Genomic DNA, 24,445 nt, shown 5'->3' on the forward strand with positions numbered 1-24,445 from the left:
TCTTTTTTTTTTCTCTCTTAATTTTCGGATCCAAGATGAAAGGAATGATTTTTTTTTTTATTTTTTAATTATTTTATATATACTATATTTTCACTTTACTTATAAAAATAAAAATGAAATTCTTACTATTATCTGACTTTTTAGTGTAGATTGCACAACAAAATTAGACTAAATTTTGCGCATATTGGAATAACAAAAAGCAATTGTACGTATTATTTATCCTTCTACATTGGTAATATATTGTTGATATAAATAATGAAATATAATCATAGTCAAATCTTTAAATTTACACTAATTTTAAACATGATTATACGAGTGGAATGTGATTTGATGGTTCGTGAGATACTAGAACAAGTCTCTAATGATTTATGTCTCTCGATAATATTGTAGTTGTTTTGACAATCAATTATTATCAATTTTATGTTGCTAAAAAAGGATCAGATTTGTTAATTGAAGGAGATAATATTAGATTATATGTTCCTATTTAATTAAATAAGATATAATATGAATATAATTAAATTTTAATTATAGTTATTGATTAATAGCAAAGAAGTTCATATTTTTTACGGGATATCCTTGCGAGGAACTTTCATGATAACTTGTCCTTAACTCTCTAATCTCGTCTATAAATAAACAAAATCTCTATAAAGAATGGAGAAGGAGAGTCTAGTTCTCCTGCATATTAACGGTGGTTAAGAGAATGAGAATCTTGTTCTCGTATAGATTAATAGTGATTTTGAATTTAAAGGCAGATGATGACTTTATAGATTACAAAAAGATCTTTTTCAGATAATATTAAAAGATATATATCATAAAATTGATATAATATTTTTTTGTATTATATAAATTTGATGGTTTCATGAGATAATAGAACAGTGTTTGATTGATAATTAGATGTTAGATTGTGTAGTAACTTCTATTGCTAAACAATAAACTCTAATGATTTATGTCTCTCGAAAGGATTGTAGTTGTTTTGACAATCAACTATTACTGTTGCTAAAAAGGATCAGACTTGCTAATTGAAACAGACAATCAATATCTATATCACCTTATCAATGTCTTTCGAAATTGATTTCTTGAGAGTAGAAATTGATATCCATATCACCTTGTCAATGTCTTTCGAAATTGATTTCTTGAGAGTAGAAATTTCTCAGGTAGATAAAGAAGAGAATAAGTCATGCACAATAATAATGTGTAATATAGTTTTATTTTTTTGAAAAGAAAAATCTACCGCTAAAAACAAAACCTTTTTTTTAATTTGTTTTTACAGAGTTATCATGTCTGTGGGACCCAAGCGTTGCTCGTGTGTGGCTGGAATCCATTTTGTTTGTTACGCTATAAAATAAGATAAAAAAGAAAAAAAGAAAGAAAAAAAAACCGAGGTTTGATCGCGATGGTAATGGCGGCAATAATGGTTTCGGTGCCCCTGTCTGCCTCCGCCCTCCTCACTCCCACCTCTCTTCCTCCTCCCAAAAGATCGTCTCTACCGCGTAATTCTTGCTCAATTGCTCCTCATCTTATCTCCTCCTCCTCATGCTCGAGGAAGCTTTCTTCGTACTCGGCTTCCACCTCTTACTTGTCCTCGGGCCAGATCGGATCCGTGAGGTGCCGCGCCACCGGCGAGGGATCACAGTCGACCTTCGATGATCGGATGGTCTATCAAGGGGTCTACGGCCCCTGGACGGTGGATTCCTCTGACATTCGCGAGGTACGATGTCCTCTTCGTTTCCTCTACCCTTTCGGTCTGACACGTTTGTTTGTTGTTCTAACATGGTGACTTTGTCTCTGTGTTTTGTATTTTTCCTTCGGTAAGAAGTGATCTTTGAACATAAAGATTTAGAAATGAGTTGGGGCAAGAAGCTTTTGTTGAACGTATCTTCTTGTTCTTATTGTCTTTATGTAGTACTAAATTACAGCTAGATAAAGTGGTCTTATCATAGAGATGTTAGAGTTAGATTTAGGGTTCGCAAGCATTTCTTTAGGTTCTATTTATTCTTTATCCATCCAAAATAAATGGAGTTCTAGTTCAGCCGTGGGTTGAAGCTCTATTACTAATGTCTACTGAAGCAATTTCTAAAGGTTTTTAATATTATATGCATTCAATGAATTTGAACTATGATGCTTTACCTTCTTCTAGTTGATGAAAGGCCGAAAGTTGGAGCTCAGTCAAGTGTTTTACTTGGATGAGACATGAGGAAGATAATAAAGGCTCAAATTTGCATACAAGGCAATCTGGCTAGAAATTGGTGACATGGATCATTATCTTTACCTGACCCATCTAAGAAATGACCGTTAAAAACCACTCATTCAAGAGCATCAGGTTCAGATCTGGAAAATTTTACTTATTAGTTTATTCTAGGTTGCATCTAGAATAATTTCCTGATGGATCATTTTTAATCTACTAGACTCCATATGCCTGCTCATTCTTCTATGGAAATTTGGAATTATGAGGAAATATGATGCAACCCATTTAACCCTTCTGCCATACTGTTCAGGATTAAGTTGGAAACTCAGATGCACCAGTTAAGTCTTATTTGGTTGTCTATCTTTGGCACATTGTTGACATAATCACATAAGATCTGAGCAGGAATGTGTCTGTTCAGAATTTAGGTTAAGGTATTGAACATGAAAGCTTGCTTATTCAATGCAATCCAAGGATGACATCAACTGCTACTGGATAATTGCAGAAGAACAAAGAAAGAAAATTAGAAGTTTTATGTTTATTTAATTGGTAACTGTGTGAGACTATTACAAGCTAAGAGGTGGATACTCAGCAAATAGGAGTGAATATGATGAAATGAGGAGGAAAGATTTGATTTATTTTTCTTTTGAATAAATGTGATTGCTTGTGCAGCTTGCACAAGAATTGTTCGTTGTTCTAGAGCTTTTGGTGATATCAAGCCATGCACCTTAGAAGAACCCTTCTCATCATCCATAGAGACCACTTTGCCATTGAAAGCTTTTAGGGGATATTCAAAGTATGTAAGCATTCCACTTATGCTTGCGCCTCCACCAAATTTTGGACATTTAGCCTTTCTAACTCTCATTGCTCTCAATTGTATAAGAAGTAGATTACTTCTCTCATGTCTTGAATGTTCAACATCAGCTTGGTTTTGGTAGCTGCAGCAATAGATCAAAATCAGACACCTGGAACTAATAATAAGTTTAAGTTATTTTAATTATTAAACAAATAATGAACTCTTACAATATCTATAGACTGTAACAAAAATCTCTTATGATATTTATGTGTCAATATTAAATTCTTATTTTGAAGTAATACACATATGATGACACACAATTTGCCTTTTGCGTGTGTATATTTATTTGTCTGACTGCTTCATTTACTGCTTGCAGGTTATCCTATATAGGTTAGGATTGATTACTGCTGCTGCATCATTTGTTATTTCTTCTTCTGCTGCTTTTATACCTGAAGGCAACATATTGGGTGATATCATCAAGCAAGATGTCGACTTCTTGTTCATCATTGGAGCTGGAGGACTAGGCCTGTCTTTACTTTTAATTCACATTTACGTGACTCCTATCAAGCGATTCCTTCAGTCACTTTGGGTACTTGGTGTTATCGGGTCTGTTGGAACCTATATAATGTTTGCTAAGCCTCTGAACCAAAGCTTGATAGAATATGTCATAAGTAACCCGGTCGGTGTATGGTTCATTGGACCTCTCTTTGCAGCACTGACTGGTGTAGTTTTCAAAGAAGGTATAAGCAATATTTTTCAATGCAATTTTATTCAAAAATTTTGCATTAGTTTTCAAACATGTATTATTAACTTACATTGTGTAAATACCTTGAACATCAAATAGCAGGATGTGGCTTAAATAGTTTGTTTCTGAACTTTGTTTCTATGTTTAACACACCTCCTTTCTTCTCTTTTTAAGATGTGGTGCAAGTTGAAAAGTCTGGCTTGTTGTGTTAAATGTAACCTGTGTATCAAGAAACTTGCAGTTGGATTTACCAACTCATTTCTTTCACAGTCATGTATACTGACCTCAAATGTTCATAATAGAAGCTTCTTATTGTTGTGCAAGTCTTTGCTCATTCTTTTATTATTGACATATATCAATTTGTCATGTTTTCCACTTTCTCTTTGATCAATGTTCCATATGCTTTGCAGCTTAATCCATGCAGTAGTTTAATGTAATTTCTTGAAAAAAAAAAAAGAACAGTGAGTTAAGGTATTTGCAGTTGTTTTAGTCATGCAGATGTGCATTTGACATATTATCAGTCTTTCTCGAGTTAAGTTGCTGAATGATCCATGTTTTTAACTTCAAAGATTTGTACTAGCTTTATTATGGTTGTATGAGTTTTCTTTTTCTGATATCTTTGCCAGAGATGAATTAACTGGTTTAATACTTTCTCTTGATCAAAGTTCCATATGCCTATTACCATCTAATTGGCAGCCAAATTTGTGCAGTAATCATGCAATTATAATTCAACTTGCTTATGTTTTTCTGAAGTATATCTCCATATGCCTATTACCAACTTGCCTATTATATGTCCATATGTCTATCTATTATATCCCTATTACCGACTTTCTTATGAATAATAAAATGATCATCACAAGGTATATCGATCGAAGTCTTTAAGACATCTAGTTTTCATTTTTGCTGTGGCCCCCATCCTGCAAAGAATTTCTCCATGCTTTTAATTTAGACAACTTGAGTGTTCTTTTTATGATCCAAAAATTAGCAAGAACAAAAAGGAATTTCACTCTTAGAATCTATATAGCTGAGGGAATAATCTTTTTTAAAGCATATGCAACTTTAAGCAGGTGCAAATGGGGTTTATGATCCACTGCTTGGTATGGTATGATCCAAGTGGTCTTTACTGCTCTTGATAAGGGAGCAGCCCAAACCGATTGGTACAGGGCTGATATGGTGAGGCTACCCAATAGCAGTTGGGTAGCCACTGGGGCCTTTGCGGGGGTTATAAATATCCCCTCCACACCTCAATCTTAACCCTTACACACACTCCCACACTCCCTCTCTTTCTCACTCTCTTTTTCTTTTTAATCTCTTTCAAAACTCACTCAGTTTTCTCTAACTCCTTTCCAAACTAATTGAAGATCATTAAAGGAGAATGATTTATGCAAGAATAGGACCAATAATCAAGATCCGGTCCTATATGGCAGGATATTTATGGTAAATAGTGTAAACTAAGCTAATCTGGAATATTATATGAAAGCTTCTTGTACTTTACTCCAATATTATATAATAGCCTAAGTTCTGATGCATATTTGAATCTATCTTGTTGTTGAGTATCCAAGAAATCCAAATCTTTTTGTGCTTATGGATACTTTATTATATTCTGTTGCATATAAATTCAATTGGATATTCTTACATTGGCATATGTTATGATTTCTAAGCTAGGAAGAAACTAGATTTCTTAGGAATATTTGTCAGTGAAATCATACATCCAAGTTCATTTATCAAGAAAAAATTGGTTTAGGTCCTCTGACTGTTGCAATTTGGTCAGGTCATGTTTGCTCTGTGCAAGTAGCTGTATATCATAATAAATCTTTTGTGCACATCTTATATTTTGTTTTGGTTTTTTTTCTATTGATATTTGTTGCCACTGGACACCATACAGGTCTCTGTTATGGGAAGTTGGAAGCTGGTATCCTGACATTCATCATCCCTGGACTTCTTCTAGGACATCTCGTATATTTCCTACAACTTATTTATCAGATGCTAAATTATGTTTAGAACTTTTGCCTCTGAGAACTCTTTAGTCAGAACCAGTCATATTGAAAGGCCAAAGAAAACGAAACATCATCCATAGTTCATTCTAATCCATGATATGTCCTTGCACTTAATTAATAAATCCTTTTGTAGCATTCTGACATGTTTACTACTCTCTTAACTTCATTAGAAGATTTTATTCTTAGCTTTGATCAGGTTCTATGACCTGCATTCATTATATCATGAATGCGTAACTTTCAGTTGTTTTGTCCATTTCAAATCCTCATTCTCTGTACTTGTGTGTATACCTTTGAACTTGGTATCTTACCATATCAAATATCTCAAATGATCTTCAATATCTTCTGCATTGCTTTTTTCATTTCCATAGATATGTTGTTTGGCATGCGACTATCAAATCGGTACAATCACAAAAGTCCATTGTTATTCTTTAAAATGCTTTGCAAGATATTCTTTACACAAAAATTGAGCAAGTACAACACTATTGATATCATAGCCTAGGGTTTGACTTTGTGTGACATTGATAAGAAACCAAGCAAAATGTAAAATGGTGGTCCAAGCTAATATGAGGTTTGGGGACAGGGCACTGTCCTACCTCTACAAGGAGATGTTTCTGTGACTCGAACCCTATTCAGTGGAATAATCTTATTGTGGCACCAAAGTTTGCCCCATTACAAAGAAAATGTAGCAAGTAGAAATAATGAAGAAAAACATGAGAAAGTTTTGGGGTACATTGGAAAGAGAGTAGTACACTTAAAAGCATGGTTTGCAGTTTTACAGTGGAAGCAGTACTGGATCTAGGCCGAACTGGTGTGTACCAATCAGTACCAGTGTAGAAAGAGGAGGAAGAAGAGGTGATGCAAGAAGAGGAGGAAGGAGTAAGAGGAAGGAGGAAAAGGAAGGAAGAAGAGGAGGAGGTGGAGAAAGAGGAGGAAGAAGTAGGTGGGAGGAAGGAGGAAAAGTAAAAAGGGGAGGCAGTGGAGGATGAGGGAGGTAGGATGAAACGGAATAAGAGTAGGCAGTGGAGGAAGAGTTGAATGGAGAAGGAAGAGGAAAGACAAAGAGGAGGTGGTGGGGGAAGAGGAGGGAGGAGGAAGAGGAAGGAAGAAGAGGACACAGTGCAAGAAGTGGAGGAACATACTCCGTGTGAGAGGGCAACAAGGTTGGCATATAGCAAGAGGAAGGAGGTAGGCGGTGGTAGACGACAGCAAGAAGAGGGCTCGCGATTGTGAACTCTAATTTTAATCCCTTTTATTTATTTTTATCTAATTAGACTGAATCGGACCGCTTGAAATGCGATGATCCACATACTAGTTCATGCTCGGACCGGTAAATATTCGTTAATATATGTTGATCCAATTGAAAAATGGGTTCCTTCAAAGTAAAATATTTCATTGGTTTCGCTCAAGGTTCTTAAGCTTGTATCGTACTGGTGTATTGAGCTTTGCTCGGTATGGTACGGTACGACGTACCGAGCGGTTCGCCTAAAATAAGCATAAAACCCTCTGAAAAGACCTAAAAAATAGAAGAAAAAAAATTAGAATAGGGGTTTTAAGTTAGAAATAAATATACATTTAGTATAGTTTTAGTAAAACTAATGTAAATTAGGTAAAAATAGTGCTATATATCTTTTTCGGGCTTTGAGGAATAGCCTTGTGCAAGATTCACAATTTTGGTCCATTCTGGATCGTTCTTCCGTTAATGTTGAATTATCTACAGAAAATTTATTTGAATTATTAGATTATTTTGTATACAACTTAAACTTTGAGATTCAAATAAATTAAGTAATCATGTGTAGATATACCTGATTTTATCACCAAAATGAACGACGGACCTTTACGGGTGGTGGATCGGGGTCCTCGTAAGTCATAACTATATATCTGTATATCAATATGATATGTTTGTCGGACCTAATCATGAAATTGATCCCACGACACAGTGTATTGATACACCGTATGCCATTAGTGTATTAATATGGTGATGGTCATAGGTTGATTGTCATGAATCTACAAATCGTTGCTTTGTTGAGTTTAGGAGAGTGAAAATATGAGAATAAGAGAGAGATTGTGAGTAAAAATGAGTTTAAAACAGTTTAAAAGAGTGTGAGAGTGAAATGGATTGAAAGTAGGGGGAGAAAATGGTTTAAAAACCTTTTAGGATGCCTCCAATGATTAAATTTACCGTTTGAAAACTGTTATCAATTGGTAACAGTCGGTTTTGACCGTTATCGCCCAGTACAGCCCCGAGTTGCTCGATATGGGGCCAAATGCCTGATACCGCTCGGTAGTGGATAGTTTGCGTGTCGGTTTGCTAGTGGACCGGTACGTACTGCCCGTACCGTGTGGTACGATACAGTATTGCAAACCCTGGTTTGTCTATCGCGTGCTAACAACACCTTCATCTGAATCATTTGTTGCTGTTGTTATCTTGTACAACTACTAGGCTTTGTGTTTTACTTGTTTTTCATGTTTTTCCCTAGTTTTTGTAGGCCAAGATTGTTCACAAGATCGCATCTTAGAAGGTAAAATGTTTCATTGGTCTCTGGCCATCACGTATTAACAATACCTTCATCAATGAACTGTTTGTTGCTTCTGTTATCTTGTACAACTACTTGGCTTCATGTTTTACTTGTTTTTCATGTGTTTTCCCCTAGTTTTTATAGGCCAAGATTGTCTGCAAGACTGCATCTTGTGTAATAATCGCTTATCGAACAGGGTGGAAATGAGCCATAACAGTCTTGTTTTTACGTGTTAGGGTTGATTTCTTGAGTTAGCAACATGACCAAAATGGTGTGCCGCTAAAAAGACAACCATCTCAGACCCCTATAAACCCCTTGGGTGGCACAGGGTTGGGTGTTGTCTGTGATTAGTTTGGAGCTCTCAAGCTTGCACGCAGATCATGTATAGGCTTGTCAAGTGGCCCCACACTTGGTTAAATGGCTATTTCTCGACTTGTAATTGTCTTTTTATTGTTCAAAGTCTTTGCATTCTCTTTACCTTCTAATTATTTGTTGAATTGCTCGAGTGTTGCATTTTGTCGAGACATTAAGACTTTTCCGTCGCTCGTTTTCGAAACTAATCAACCTTTTGTTTTGCGGGTGTTTCGGACCTTAACAAGGTGAGGTTGTATTTAGGTTGGCCTTGCGGATGGATATTAGAAGGGTGCCTTATGATTGGGTCAAATTTAGTTAAATTTAGTTAAGTCCATGATATTTGGTATCAGGGCCAACAAGCGATTTGAGCAAATAACGAAATTCGTGCACTCACTATAGCGAAGCACCATGGTGAGTCAAGTAAGGCTACATAAGGGGGCAGCGACCCTAAATGACCACAATAGGGCTAGATGCAGACTTGTGCATGAATTGCAAACTATTGGAGTTGCTCAATAGGAGCATGACAGTTCAAACAGTGATCTAGAAGTTGGCAACTCTCGAGTGGGGGAAATGGAGTCTGAACTAATGACTTATGTGAAACATAAGAACCATAAAGAGAGGCTTACAAAGGTGAATGCCATATCAACCAAATGAGGTCGATTTATTGATCAACCAATTGACATTTGCAGAACTAGCCATTTAAGGATTCTCGAGGAATTGAGGAAGAAGAAAGAGTCATGGGCAACTGGTCATATAAGTATTCAGAAACTATTGTAGAACAAAAAGAAGAATTCATAGAAAGGGCCAATTCCAAAAGGCAAAGTCTAGAAATATGGTGGATGCTTCTTGTGTAAAGAGTTGCACATTGTGAGAGTGTCCTTAGAGGTGGCCATTCAATGTGCTAACATCGTCTATGCAACCATCGAAATCAGACAAGGGTAAAGTTGTCACCCTTAGTTTGAGTAGTTCCGAATTCAACAATGACGACGAGGAGTTGCAAGGATCTCGAATGGGAGCAATGTGTTTATTGAATACATCATGGGGTCAAGTGGGGGAGCCAACAAAGCAAAGGCAACCTCAAGCAATGAGCAACGTGTTGATGTATGCAAACCAAGGTTTGCCTTACCGGTCTGTACTGGTGTATCAATCAGCTATCGGTACGGTACGTACTAAGACGATTGTGACGGTTGGGTGTCTCTAATTCCTCGAGTAGTCTGACTTGATATTGTCTGGCGCCTTTCGCCACGTTTTGACCAAGGGGGATCTTCCTCCTGCTAAGGATGTGCTTTCTCTTCTTCTATTGTGTTGGTGATAAAATGCAAAGGGCGTTGAGGATCTCCTGTCTCATCAAGTAGAGGATCCTCTTGGTTCTCCATTGCTTTGACCCACTCTAATAACGGCTCTGAACCTTCGTTATAGAATTAGAGGTCGATGGGATCAATCTCTGTTTCTTCTAGCTTTTTGTCTAGCTCGACACACTGCAATCGTAACTGCATGTTATAGTGGATATATATCAGTTTCTCCAACCGTCTATACAATAGTCTGTTGCGGACCTTTGTGTGAATCAATGTGAACATTGACCAATTACGTTTACATGTCGTCGTCTGCGAAGGTACATGAACGAAAATCTTTCTTGAATTTGGTGTGTTCTCTCCAAATTGTAGCCACCACTCGACTACAAAAAGATATTAATATGACTTTATTAGCATAACAAATAATTAATATCAAATATAATTTATATCCAATATGTGTGTAACTTTTGCTCACTAGGATTCATATTGTAATAACACGATACAACTATAACGTTGGCTTTAAAATCATTTTTGAATGCTTTCTTGACCTCCTCTCTTGCTATAATTAGCATATGTTTAAGATAAGACATTTGAGGATGCTTGTCTATATTGATTATACGGAGGATAACATAAAGTGATTCTACCCTTATTATGATTTCTTTTATAGTATCCTAAAATCTAGAAAAAATAATAGTCTTTTTTATCTTTTTTCCATCACTCGATCTAAAATACTTGGAATCGGAGCATTCTTGTAAGGTGACCATTGCCTTGTGACCCGACCTCTTTTGCTCTATTAATTTTAAGGCAATCAAATTTGTAATAAATTGAGTGACTTCAGATCTTAGTATCTCACCATTTATATACCTTTGCATTAAAGAATCGACCTAATGATGATTATATATAAACTTTATGATTAACTATGCTCGAGCTACACACTTGTTGACTAATGGTAGCTCATCAATATCCTTCAACATTAGATCCATGCAGTGAGCTGCACATGAAGTCCAGAATAATGTTTTTCTTTTTTCTATCAATTGTAAACTGACCTTCTTGAAATTGGCTCCATTGTCGATGTTTATCTAGACAATGTACTATGGTCCGATCTCCTTTTCTACGATTTTCATTAGGTTTTCAATATAGTTTGCATCTTGAATCTTATCGAAAGCATTAACCGACTTATGAAAAACCATCTGTCTGTTGTAATAGATAAGAAAATTGATGATACTTATTCTTGTTGGCCTTGTCCAACAGGCACACATCAGTGCCACCTTGTATTTGTCCCACTGCCTTTTAAATGATTTGATCTAATCCTTTATTTTTGCCACTTTCTCATCTAAATATACGTTGTGGATCTCCTTCAGTGTTGGAGGTTGGATCCCTATGCCAAACTTTTGAATGGAGACATTGCTTTGGTAATATGGACCTTGGGCAATGTTTCCTTGAATCTTTTGAAAGTTGAACCATTTTGTAATTGTTTTCCCAATATCCCGTGTCTTTTCTTTTGTATATGCATTATCAATCCGTGTTTGCTTCATTGTTTATTGATGATAGACTTACGGATCAATATCAATAATATTTAGTGCTGACCTCCTGCCAAGTCCTCTCATAAAACCATGGATTCCACTCTATCTCATGTTACTAATTCGACTTAACTGAGGAGGGACAATTTGTTGTCTCATGCTTGTTGACCTTTGGATTCCTTATGGCGTAGGCTCATTGCCATCGCTACGCTTTCATAGTGAGTCAGGTCATCGATACCTCATTGCTTTATCGTATATGTACCAATGCTCTAGTGATGCATGAATACCAGCTCTGAGATCCGAGTTGATTTCATCATTGCGACTCTCATATTTGCCATAAATCAGTTTCTGCATAGCCCTATAATATTCTTCCTCAACTCTTGCCTTCTTTTTTATTGTATCTTCCCTTACCTATTGTAACTTGTTTTGAAGGGATTTACGGACCTCCATCAGAACCTTCTTGTATTTTGTAATAATAGGATACTCGGCCAAATGCATCTTCACTTGGATGCTTCCTCCACCCTTAAAGATGTAGTCATAATAAATGCATTGCCAATAATGACGATTACCGTCTATCTTTCGAGTATAATCCCAAGTGTCATCATGTGCCTATTCCTTTGGTGTCATGTTCCTACCAACATTGAATTAAATAAACAAGTTGTGATTAGCCCTAATTGAAAATAACAAGTTGTGATTATAACCCTACTTTGTCATTATAAACATGTCAATCAACCTATTCTGCATTAAATATGTAGAATTAACTCAATATCATTAAATTTTTCGTTAAATACACTAATTATACCATAAAAAACTTAATTAAATCCTAATTAGCTCTATTTTACCACTATAAATATGTCAAACACCCTAAGAAGCATTAAATACGTAAATTTGATGCAATGTAAATCAAATTACGATGAAATCATCATTAAACACACTAATCATACAATTAATATTGTTAATTACCTCATAATTATTCCTCTTTCATCATTATAAACATGTCAAACACTCTAATAAGAATTAAAGATATTTAATTGACCCAAGATGGGTCAAATTTTGATATCATCGTAATTAAATATGCTAATCATAGCATCAACATAGTTAATTAATCTTTAATAAGACTTCTTTCACCACTATAAATATGTCAAACACCCTAATATGTATTAAAGACATTGAATTGATCTAATATTGATCAAATTTTGATTAAAATCATAATTAAAATCATTAATCATAGCATTAAAAATCTTAATTAAAACCTAGTTAGATCTATTAGACCATCACAAACATATAAATCACCTTAATATGCATGACATATAAAGATTTGACTCATTAAGCGTCTAATTTCAAAAACAAAAAGCATTAAATACACTAATCACAATATTAGAAGCCTTAATTACTACTTAATTAACACTATTCGACCATAAAAAACATATCAAACAACATATTAGACATTAACTAATTAACCATATAGAATAGGCTTAATCATCTCATAAATCAATAAAAATCTAATAAGAGAATACATACATCTTGATGAGAGTGTCCTTCCTCTTAAGTCTCCCAAATTAGCCTCCCAAATTTGATATAATCCACAAATTATAGCTTTGTTGAGTTTGGGAGGGTGAAAATATAAAAATGAGAGAGCTATGTGAGTGAGAAAGAGTTTGAGAAAGTGAAATGAGTTGAAAGAGGAGGGGAGAAAAGGTTTAAAAATCCGTTCTCATGGTTCAAACGATCAATTTGACTATTTGAAATAGGGCAATCTCAGTCCTTGGTCGGTAACAATCAAAATTTGATTGTTACTGACCTGTACCAACCAGTAACAGTTCGATTTTGATTGTTACATGTCGGTACATACCCTGTATTGCTCAATATTAGGTCATGTAATGGTATTACCCGGAATAGGGCGATCCATGTATCGGTCCCTTGTCGGATTGGTACGTATGCAGTACGCATCGGTACAACAAACCCTGTTGCAAACGTCAAGTTTAACGGTCAAACGACACATGCTGTGGTGGACACATGCACCATTTACAATTTCGTCATTGATTGTGAAGCAAAGAGACCTGGGCTGAATATGGAGAAACTCAAGTGGAATAAAAGCAGTGAACAAGGAGGCCAAGAGGATCTCCAGATTGGCAAAGGGAGTCCTATTAAAACTGGAACATTGAGCGGAAACACCATCACGATGGTAGTGTCGCTAGGCAACTACCTAGTGATCCTTGGAATGGTGTTAATGCATGTGGCTAAGATGGTGCCAATGTTGTTCCTTATTATCTGTACCTATTGGGCAATGACAACCCCTATGTGGTCCTAGTTTTTTAAGGAGTGGCAAAGGAACCATAGCAACTATCAACATTACAACTTAAAAAGGGGTACTAAAGGCTGAAGTTGGAGTCACTTGGGTCGGGAGATAACATAGAAACCTATTGCAGTGAATCGGTGATGAACATATTAAATGAAGTTCATGGATGTGATGCCACTTGAGTTGCCAAAGACTACCTCCACATTGGGGCATGGACCATTGCATTGACCTAGAGGTGGGAGTTAAGCGTCTAAGAAGACCTCCCTATCGCATGTTCCCATCTGAGTTGGTAGAACTAAGAAAGAAATAGATGAGCTACTAAACGGAGGTCTCATCCAATATTTGAAAGCACCCTTTGAAATTCTAGATCCTTTCAAGAAGAAACAAGATGAGAGTTTATGATTATGTTTGGATTATCGCGCCGTTAACAAAGTGATAGTGAAGAACAAATACCCTATTCTGCTCTTTGTGGACTTATTTGATAAATTAGGTTAGCAAGGTACTTCTTAAAACTTGACTTGTGGTCGGGGATATTAGTGTGGGCGGATTGTTGACGGTGATGAGATGAAGACTACTTATGTAACCATGTGTGGAGTGTTCAAGTTCCCAGTGATGCTTTTTGGTTTAATGAATGTTGGATAAGTTTATGTTTGTTAATTTGGATTACAATGTCGTCCTTTGGAGGAGGATGTGTCGCACCTTTATTCATAAAGAGGCAAAGTGCTTCTTTATTCTCTGAAAAAATAGTTTATTCGTAAAGAGGAAGAAGTTTTACTTTGCTCAAACGAAAATCTTGTTATTGGGGTACCAAGTCGGTGGAGGGTCAATTCGAATCGATAAATCAAAGATGCGCTATGAAAAAATGGCAAACATCAAATAAGGTGCTCGAGTTGGAATCCTTCCTTGGTTTCGTCAATTATCACCAAATAAAGAGCACAACTCCACTCATGGAGTTGCTAAATAGTGAACAATCTTAAGCGGTGGTTTGAGAAGTATTAAGCGATATGGGTCTAAGGGCTATAATATTGGAGGAACTAGTACTCAAACTATCATATCGCATGAAGCTTGTTCGAAGTCCACACAAATACTTTAGACTTCGCTATTGGAGGAGTGCTGACATTGGAGAGTCACTAGGTTGGCCTATGAGAGTTGCAAGCTTAACGAGACCAAGTAGCGCTGTATCGTGTATGAGAAGGAGATGACAATAGTGGTTCATTGTGTATGAGTGTGCTAGTGTGGAGACACTACCTTCTCTATACATGATTTGTGTTAAGCACGAACAATATTTGATACATCCAAACAAGCAAATTTGATATAGTAATAAAGTACAAACGGTCATTGCTAACTTTACGTAGAAAAGTTGAGTTGAAGAAGAGGCTAGGCAAGCCAATTGCAATTCAACTTTCTATACAAGATCAAGGGGATTGTATAGTGACCACAATAAGCAACCCAGTTGATTAAAGAAGGGAAAACAATAATTTTTTATCCTGAAGGGACTCATATACATTAAAGGAAAATATCTAAAGGAAAAGAGTTAATAATAATGAGCGGATAATTTGAGGTGTAAATTCTTGAGGGAGTGTCATGATTCCGTTTGGGTTGGATACCTGAGTATTTTGCAAAAATTTGACTCTCATTGAGAGGGGACTAATGTTGAATAGTATGTTTGGACATGCCTTATGGTTCAACATGACAAGATGAAGCAGAGTTGTTTCCTATACTAGAGGCTGTGGGAGAGCATATCACTAGACTTCATATCAAGCCTAGTTGGGACAATACTAAAGGTAGTTGATTGGTTTTTAAAGTATATAAGATTCGTTGTTGCACTCCTACATTTAAGCAGGCGAAGAAGTTGATGATGAAGAATGTGGTAAATTACTAGTGTGTTCTATGTAATATTATCAACAACTAAGATATAAGGTTCTTGGGGCAATTATGGATCAAGTTGTTCAAGTTGTTAGGCTCTAATATACTTTTCTGGAAGTCTCTACCCCTAAATGGATAGTTAAACTAGGCGAATACCAACCTTCCTTTTGGAGCAATATCTTTGGCACTACATGAGTGTCAATCAATGAGATTGGATATAACTCTTGGACATAAGCCAATTCTCCTACAATCTGCAGCAAAGCTCTGCATCAAACAAGAGCCCCTTCGAGATTATTTGGACAATGTTCATCGACTCTTCACACTGGTGATCAGGTACATTGGAATTAGCTTATCAACATATCACTTTGCAAAAGAATGACATGAGAAATAGATATTGTACTAGTATACTTGGAGAAAGCTTCTTAAAGGATAAAGAAGTGGGAAGATATTAGAAGATGTCTTCAAGAATTCAAGGTCGATAACTCCATGTTGGTAAAGCTTGAACTAGCATCTCTCCATATCTTTTGATAGAAAGTGCACAAAGGATTGGTGAATAAATATGAAGCACCCTTTCTCATCATCGACATAGTAGGCAATGTATCCTACAAGTTGTAGCACTCGACATTGCTAACATTCACTGTGTATTCCACGTGAGGAATTAAAAGCCTACCTTTCGGATCTGCAAGACTTATCCCAGAACGTCTCAACTCGACCATCTCGACCCGAGCATCATATAAAAGGCAATTGTCACAAAGTGGCGTAAACTTCCCATAACTAAAGCCAGTTAGGAACTAGAAGACTTGCAAAATTAAGTAGTGATCATGAAAGCCTACTAGCGAGCACTGACAAGGATTAAGTGGGGGAGAATGTCACGAATGGTCGTCGTATGCCCCACCTTTATCAACAGGCCATTCATCACTTTTATTTTTTTGTGTTGTTGCTTGACTTATTTTTTGCTTGGTTTATGTGTTTTTTCCTTTTTTTTGTAGGCCAAGATAGTCTATAAAATTGCTCAGGTGGCATAGGACTAGATGGAACTTTGGGATAGCGTTGGTGATCAGTTTGAAACTCTCAACCTTGTACGTAAATTATACATAGGCTTGCCAAACAATCCAACAACTGATTAAGTAGTCGTTGTTGGGTTTGTGGTTGTCTTTTTATTGTTTAGAGTCCTTTTTTTTTTCCTTTCAATTGTTTGCTAGTTTGGTTTGTTGTGCTTTTGTTCGGGATGTCGAGCAGGGTTCTTAATCTTGTATCGTACTGAGCGATACGCCTAAAATAGGCATAAAACCCTTCGAAAATATCTGAAAAAAAAAAAAAGTTAGGATAGGATTTTTAAGTTAGAAATAAATATACATTTAGTATAGTTTTAGCAAAACTAATGTAAATTAGGTAAGAATAGTGTCATATATTCTTTTCGGGCTTTGAGGAGTAGCTTTATGCAAAGTTCGCAATTTCGGTTCGTTCTGGATCGTTGATCCTTTTAATCCTCCCAAATTAGCCTCCTAAATTTGATTCAATCCACAAATCGTTGCTTTGTTGAGTTTAGGAGAGTGAAAATGTGAGAATAAAAGAGAGAATATGAGAAAAAATGAGTTTGAGAGAGTTTAAGATAGTGTGAGAGTAAAATAGATTGAAATAAAGAGGAGGAAAGGGTTTTAAAACCCTTGAGGAGGCTAATTGACTATTGGAGCATTGTTACCATTCGATAACGGTCGATTTCGACTATTACCGCCCGATACGGGGCTAGATGGTTGATATTGCTCAGTAGCGGGAGGTCTGCATGCTGGTTTGCTAGCAAACCGATACGCACCACCCATACCGAGTGGTATGGTACGATATTGCAAACCCTTATATCGAGATTTGTCCGCCACTTGTTTTTGAAACTAATTAATTTTCTATTTTATATTTCTGAAACCTATATAATGTTGCACTTAGGCTGGTCCTTTGTGGATGGATATAAGGGTCTCTCATGACTTAGGTAAATTAAATTAATTCTATGACAGGAAGTCACTCCTAAACATGCCAATCATGGACGATGCAGAAAAAATTGTATGGGCTTCTTCTATTGCTCCTTGGGGTTGCTGGCACGAACAATATATATTTTTTATTAAGATTTTTGTTTGTTAAAGGGTTTTATACATATTTGCTCGTTTGCTCCCCTTTTGTATTTAATATGTAGTGTCGTCAACTTGTTTTTTACATATTTCGTGTTGCCACCTTGATTTTACATGTTAGAGATCTAAATACTGGTCCGATTCCCATTTCTGTGGTGTTGATTTACGAAATAATATGCAGCTTGTTTTGTCCAGTATCGTTGAAAAATTAAAAAAAGAAAAAAGAAGAAAATGGTACATCCACATGTATCAGGTTACATGTTTGGGTATTGGTACTTGATCAGACTGCTTAATATAGCTGGTACATGCTGGTCTGATTATTATTTATATTCCTGATTGTCACAAAAATGTACCATGACTGTCTCCAACTTACATTGTGTTTCTCATGCCAAAAAAGACAATCCTTGCCCTGTTAATTTTCCATTAGACAACCGTATGTGCATATATACGAGTCCCTCAAGGATTTCTTACTCACCCATATTGATTTCAAGACCTTTTCGTTTGATGAATAACAATTAACTTAAAGGTTCATGGATGTTCCAAATGGCTTGTTTGGAAAGAAAACATGATTAGAACTTTTTTTTTTTTTTTTTTTACTTTTACCAAAACAATTCTCAGACTTTCAGGAAAAAATTCCACCCAATGGGGCATCTAGGAAGGCAATTAACACACTTGTTTGGATTTTGCTGTTAACATTAGGAGATGTATAAATTGGTGTATCCTGTTATAATAAGCTGGTCAACATCCTATTCAATTTCTTTTCAGTAGAATGATTTTTTATCTCTTTTATGTGCATGATGATGTTTGTGAACATTCTTGCTCAAAAATGTTGAAGACGATATTGATTAGTCTGTGACAGTGCATCTAATAGAAACTTTGTATGTGCAGACAGGTTTTATTGATGATGGAGCAAAACTGAGTTTATTGGGTACTTGGATGGCTCTTTTCATGGTGTTTGCAGCAAGGAAGTTTCAACAGCCCATTAAGGTTCTATATTGGACGTTGCCACTATCTGAAGTATCAAATTTATGATTTTGGATTTTCTCTGATCTTCTTTGTTTTTCCACTTCTTTGTAGGATGATATTGGTGACAAATCTATATTCATGTTCAATGCTCTTCCTGAAAAGGAGAAGAAGGCTTTGCTTCAGAATCTTGATGGACAACTTGAATAGACACTGGATTAAAGATAAATGGATTAGTAGTGGCCTATTGATTAATTAAGGATATCTGAAACTTGTCATTTAGATCTGATTAGCTGCATGGTGACTTTTCTGTTGCATTTGATACCATGATGCTTTATTGATCAATGACAGGCATGTGTATTGTGTCACAAAGTACTATGGATCAATATGATTTTTGCTACTCTTCTGCTGAAGGGGGACTTGAAGTTAGGGACTTGCATGTTCTCAAGGTTGCCCTTCAAAACAAAAGGATTAAAAGCTTACTTAACCATGAGGAAATTGTTTGTAATAATCTTGTCATGGCTAAATATGATTTTTAATCTTTTAAGAGCTTTCAATAACCTAGGAGAATGACTTGGAGTTGGAATTTGTTTTTGACTGCTATTGTACAAATTACATCTGGATATGTATAAGTAATTTAGTGATGACAGATCCACTAGTATTATGAATGATAGTTGGGTGTCTAACACCCGTGTATGAAACCTACTTTTATTTCTGTTGATACTTCTTACTCTTTAATTTAAGATCTTTTTAATGGTCAAGATGGGAATACTCCCCATTTAAATGAATTGTTTGGACCTGAATTAGTTTATCAAATTGCTAGAATTGAATCCCTAATAATCGGGACAATTTGTGGGTTTGGAAGTATGAAATCAGGGGCTTAGCATCAACCAAATCTGCTTACGAGTCTCTTTTTTCTAACTGCTGGCTGGTCTGAAGATTATAGGGATGGTTGGCGAGTGCTTTGGTCTCTACCTCCATTACCTAGAGTTGCAAGGCTGTGCTGGAAACTTTTGCATGGACGACTTCCTACTACTCGGAGGTTGGCTCAGATGGGAATTGGAAACGAAGGACAATGTGTTTTGTGCAGCATGGCTACCAACACTTGCTCTTTCAATGTGAGTTTGCTATGAGGATTTGGCATCTTTGTCAGGAGAAATTATCTATGCAGTTTTCAACATTTTGAGGGTTAGAGGATGGAACGTGGCTCAAGGAGGGAAATTATAGTACTCAGGTTAACTGGTTGATCCTTAGAGCCATAATTGACTTTATTTTAAGAATTGATACTGTATGCGTTGTTTGTGCAGGTTGCAGAAGCATGATGGTTAGATCGAGTCTTCACAATGAAGTGTTGGCCATCCGAGAAGTGACGTTGGGACAGGGACATTCGAAAGGCCTTTTTATAAGAATTGATACTGTGTATGTTGTAGAAGCAGGATGGTTAGATCCAGGTTTCACAATGAAGCGTCGGCCATCCGAGGAGTGACATCGGAGGCACAGAAGAGGGACATTGAAAGCAATGTGAAAACCCTTGTTCAACTACTGAATGCAAAGGAAGTCCCTCCTCCATATATTAATAATGTTAATTTAAATTTATTAATAATGAGTCAAGTTAAATTGATCAAGATCGATATATATCAGGTCATATACTAATTCAATCAACAAGAACAAGCTCAAGCTCAAGCTATTAGATTATGGATCAAACTTTTTCCACATCCACAAACTTGACTTTGGTTACCAATCTCATTTTGGTTAGTGTGACTTTGTCCACAACTACAGTTTGGTAGGTGGTACAACTAACTCTGTCCCATAATCACAAGCTTGACTTTTGTTACTAAGTTTATTTTGATTCAATTTATTCAATAATTCATGTCAATTTAATTTTTTTCAATTATTTTTTACACTCTTTTTTATTTATTTATCAACCTTGGGTCTAATATTAAGTTAAATATGTATTGGCAACGAGTCAAGTCAAATTAAATAAGGTTAATATATATCAAATCAGACACCAATTCAAAAGACACGAAGCAGGAAAATATTTTTCTTCTTTGATAAAACCATTTGTCAAGTTCTCTTGGAACCAGTGAGAGGGTAGTGGATATTAAGGTTCTACGACCTCTTCGCTTCATCTTCTTTAGTTTCGCTCTAAGATATAACTAAGATGGACGATACCTTCCTTTCCATCCCTAAATCTATCAATGAGTGTCACCCCAATAAACTATAATACCATATCTTAGATGCGATGATTGATGCATGCCTTAAGTAGAACCTTAACAACAAGGTTGCCTGTGAGACCTGCACCAAGACCCAGTATGGTCATGGTCTTTGGTGAGATTACCACCGACTGCAATATTGACTATGAGATGATTGTCGACGACACTTATCATGCTATCGAGTTCACATCTAAGAATGTAGGCCTTGATGTTGACCACTATGAGGTGCTTGTGAACATCGAGTAACAATCCCCTGGCATGGTTCAGGGTGTTTATTGTCACTTCAAAAAGTGCCTTGAGGAGATTGGTGCTAGCGACCAGGAACACATGTTGGGCTGTGCAACTGATGAGACTCCTAAGTTGATGCCCCTTAGCTATATCCTTGCTACAAAGCTTAGTGCTTGCCTCACTTAGGTTCACATGAATCGAACTTATCCCTGAGGAGATTGGTGCTGGTGACTAAGGACACATGTTCGGCTATGCAACTAATGAGACTTCTAAGTTGATGCCCTTAGTCATGTCCTTGCTACAAAACTCGGTGCTTGCCTCACTAAGGTTCACATAAATGGAACTTATCCTTGGTTGTGGCCCGATGGCAAGACCAAAGTTACTATCGAGTACTAGGACGATCATGGTGCTGTGGTTCCTATCCTAGGACACACTATCCTTATCTCCACCGAACACGATGAGACTGTGATTAATAATGAGATTATTGTTGACTTGAAGGAGCATGTTATCAAGCCTATCATCTCGGAGCAATAATTGGATGAAAATACCATCTTACATACGAACCCCTTTGGTCATTTTGTTACATACGAACCCCTTTCATGATGATGCTGATCTTGTTGGCCGCAAGATCATTATTGACACTTATGATGGCTGGGGAGCACATCAATGTAGTGACTTTTTAGGCAAAGATCTTACATATAAAGATAGTGTCTTTTCAGGCAAAGATCTTATCAAGGTCGATCGTAATGTTGCCTATATTGCCTGACAAGTAGCTAAGATCTTATCATTGTGGCTAATGAGCTTGCTCATGACTGCATCATCTAGGTTTAGCCACTATCTATATTTGTTGATACTTATGAAATAGGCAAGATCCCTGATAAAGAGATTTTGAAGGTTGTGAAGTAGAATTTTGATTTCAAACTTGGGATAATCTCCAACCTGACTTAAAAGAGGGGTGAGGACACATATCTGATGATAGAAACTTATATATAGATATTTTGGTAGGAATAAGCCAAGCTTCTCCTGAGAGATAATCAAGCCCCTCAAGTGAGAGAAGCCACATATGTTGGTCATGATGCCCTAAAAGGTGATGTTGTTATTGCTCTTGTAGTCATAGCAAGACTATTATCGTTCATTCCCTTTTCTTTGGTTGGATGGTTTATTTTGTTTCTTTGTTATAATGGTATAAGTCATTGACAAATGGTTTGATGAAAGAAGAAAAGAATCTGTGTTAAAATATTTATCAATGGTAACCCCTTATAGTCCTAGTCCTGCTTCATCTCTTTTGGTCAGGCCTAAACTCACGGTAGTCAAGCACTAAGATCCATCGATCTCTTTTGGTCAAGCCCTTAAGCTCACTTGCATTAGTCAGACTCCAACCTCCACTAATCCCTTCTGGTCATGCACCATGCTCACTCATATCAGTCAGACTCTAAGCTCCATCGATCCCTTCTAGTCAAGCCCCAAGGTTACTTACTTGCATCAATCAAACTCCAACCTCCACCAATCCCTTTTGGTTATGCCCCAAGCTCACTTGCGTCAGTTATACTCCAAGCTTTACGGTCCCTTTTGATCAGGCAACCTACTAGACATCTTTCAGTCCACCCAAGTAATTCAGCTACACCTCACTTTTACCTGTGCTACCACTATAGTCAAATTTTAAATTACAAGTGAAGTCTATGCACTCGCTCTACATCTCCAATGATTTAGAGCTAACACATTGGTGGTCATTGGAAACCCCATACTTATGTACATTCGATCAGTAAGGGACAAGTTGTGTCTGCTGCACAACTATGCATAGATCCTTTGAGTGTAATTGAACATTCAATCATTTCTAAGTTGACCCATGGGTGTTTGGAACTCTATAGGAGTTAACGAGTCTATTTTTATTCAATTAGCTTATTTGATCCCATCATTTGATAGTTGGTTCGCAATCAATCCTAGATTGGTGCCTCCAGCATTCTATCTCCCACTAACTTAGTTGTAATCTGTATATCGGATGATGACTAATTATTTTGTAGATAAGCATACTTTAGTTTTCCATTATAAGTAACAAGTAATAATCTTAGATATGTTATTATTCCAATATCATCAAGTGTAAAGTTAAGACATGAGGTAAAGCTACAAGGGGTTGTTAGTAGCTATATCCCCTATTAACTCAGATGTAGTCTATATATCAAATAATGACTAATCATGTTATAAGTATACTTTAGTTTATCATTGTAAATAATAGGTAATAACCTCATATATGTTAACCTTCCAGTATTAAGTTTGAAGCTAAGGCATGAAGCAATGTTCTAAGAGATTGTTGTCGCTATGCCTCCCTAAATCTTCGATGTAGTATGTATATTAGATGATTCATTTTTTAAATAAGTATACTCTTTTTTTTTGCCGTTATAAATAATAAGTAAAAACCTCAGATATATTAACCTTCCAATATCGAGCTTGAAGTGAAGACATGAGACAGTGTTGTAAGGGATTATTGTCATTATGCCCCCTATAAACTTGGATGTAGACTGCATACTAGATGATGACTAATCATTTTATAAATAAGCATACTTTAGTTTGCTATTATAAATAATATGTAACAACCTCATATATGTAAATATTCTAATATTGAGTTTGAAGTGAAGAGACGAGGTTGGGTTGTAAAGGGTTGTTATCACTATGTCCATATTAGATAATGATCGATTATTTTTATGGATTAGTGTACTTTAGTTTATCATTATAGGTAATAAGTAATAATATCAAATATGTTAACCTTCTAATATGTATATACTAATTATTAACAATATAACTTTAAAAAATGATTGAGCCATACAAGAATAAGGAGATTATCAAAAAATATTCTTGTTTGATGAGAGATTAAAAAATTATTTTTATATTGATAAATATCGAGAGAGTCGAATGACATATTTTTGAGTTAAACTAATGCAAGCATGCTTAAATTTTTAATTATAGGTCAAATTTAATATATGTTACTAAATTTTCTCGATATTTATTCTTTTAGTTCTCTTTTCAAACTCTCTTGATACAAATATTTTCTAATAGCTAATATCTTATTTGGTGTTATATCTAATAGATTTCTTTGAGGAACTTATAATCTCTCATGTAAATAAGGGAGAAGAATATGTTGTGCACCGGAGGTTTTAATCTCCTCAAATAAAATAGAAAAGAAATATATAGAGGTGTCTTGAGTAATAAAGTTGAAGTTTCACTTTAAAAAAAGAGAACTTAAAAATTCCTTCCTCAAAAAGCCTAAAGTTAGACACCTTTTGCCCCGATAAATCAATCTAAAAATATTATAATATAATGTATGGGATGGTGTGATGTGATGTGTTCTAATTAACTAAAATA

The 24,445-nt window shown here is 36.0% G+C and overlaps 1 protein-coding gene and 1 pseudogene across 1 annotated transcript; both read left to right on the forward strand.

Moving 5' to 3' along the window:
• The first annotated feature begins 1,363 nt into the window (after positions 1 to 1,363).
• Positions 1,364 to 19,060, forward strand: LOC135674393 (uncharacterized). The gene is made up of 5 exons (XM_065184195.1): positions 1,364 to 1,708; positions 3,355 to 3,718; positions 5,609 to 5,679; positions 18,573 to 18,671; positions 18,762 to 19,060. The coding sequence occupies exons 1-5, from the start codon at positions 1,394 to 1,396 to the stop codon at positions 18,855 to 18,857; spliced, it is 945 nt and encodes a 314-aa protein (XP_065040267.1). The 5' UTR covers positions 1,364 to 1,393; the 3' UTR covers positions 18,858 to 19,060.
• Positions 19,061 to 20,805: 1,745 nt separating this feature from the next.
• On the forward strand, positions 20,806 to 22,139 carry LOC103985910 (S-adenosylmethionine synthase-like; annotated as a pseudogene).
• Positions 22,140 to 24,445: the final 2,306 nt, after the last annotated feature.

The sequence above is a fragment of the Musa acuminata genome, chromosome BXJ1-5 (assembly GCF_036884655.1).
Source record: "Musa acuminata AAA Group cultivar baxijiao chromosome BXJ1-5, Cavendish_Baxijiao_AAA, whole genome shotgun sequence".
Taxonomy (NCBI): domain Eukaryota; kingdom Viridiplantae; phylum Streptophyta; class Magnoliopsida; order Zingiberales; family Musaceae; genus Musa; species Musa acuminata.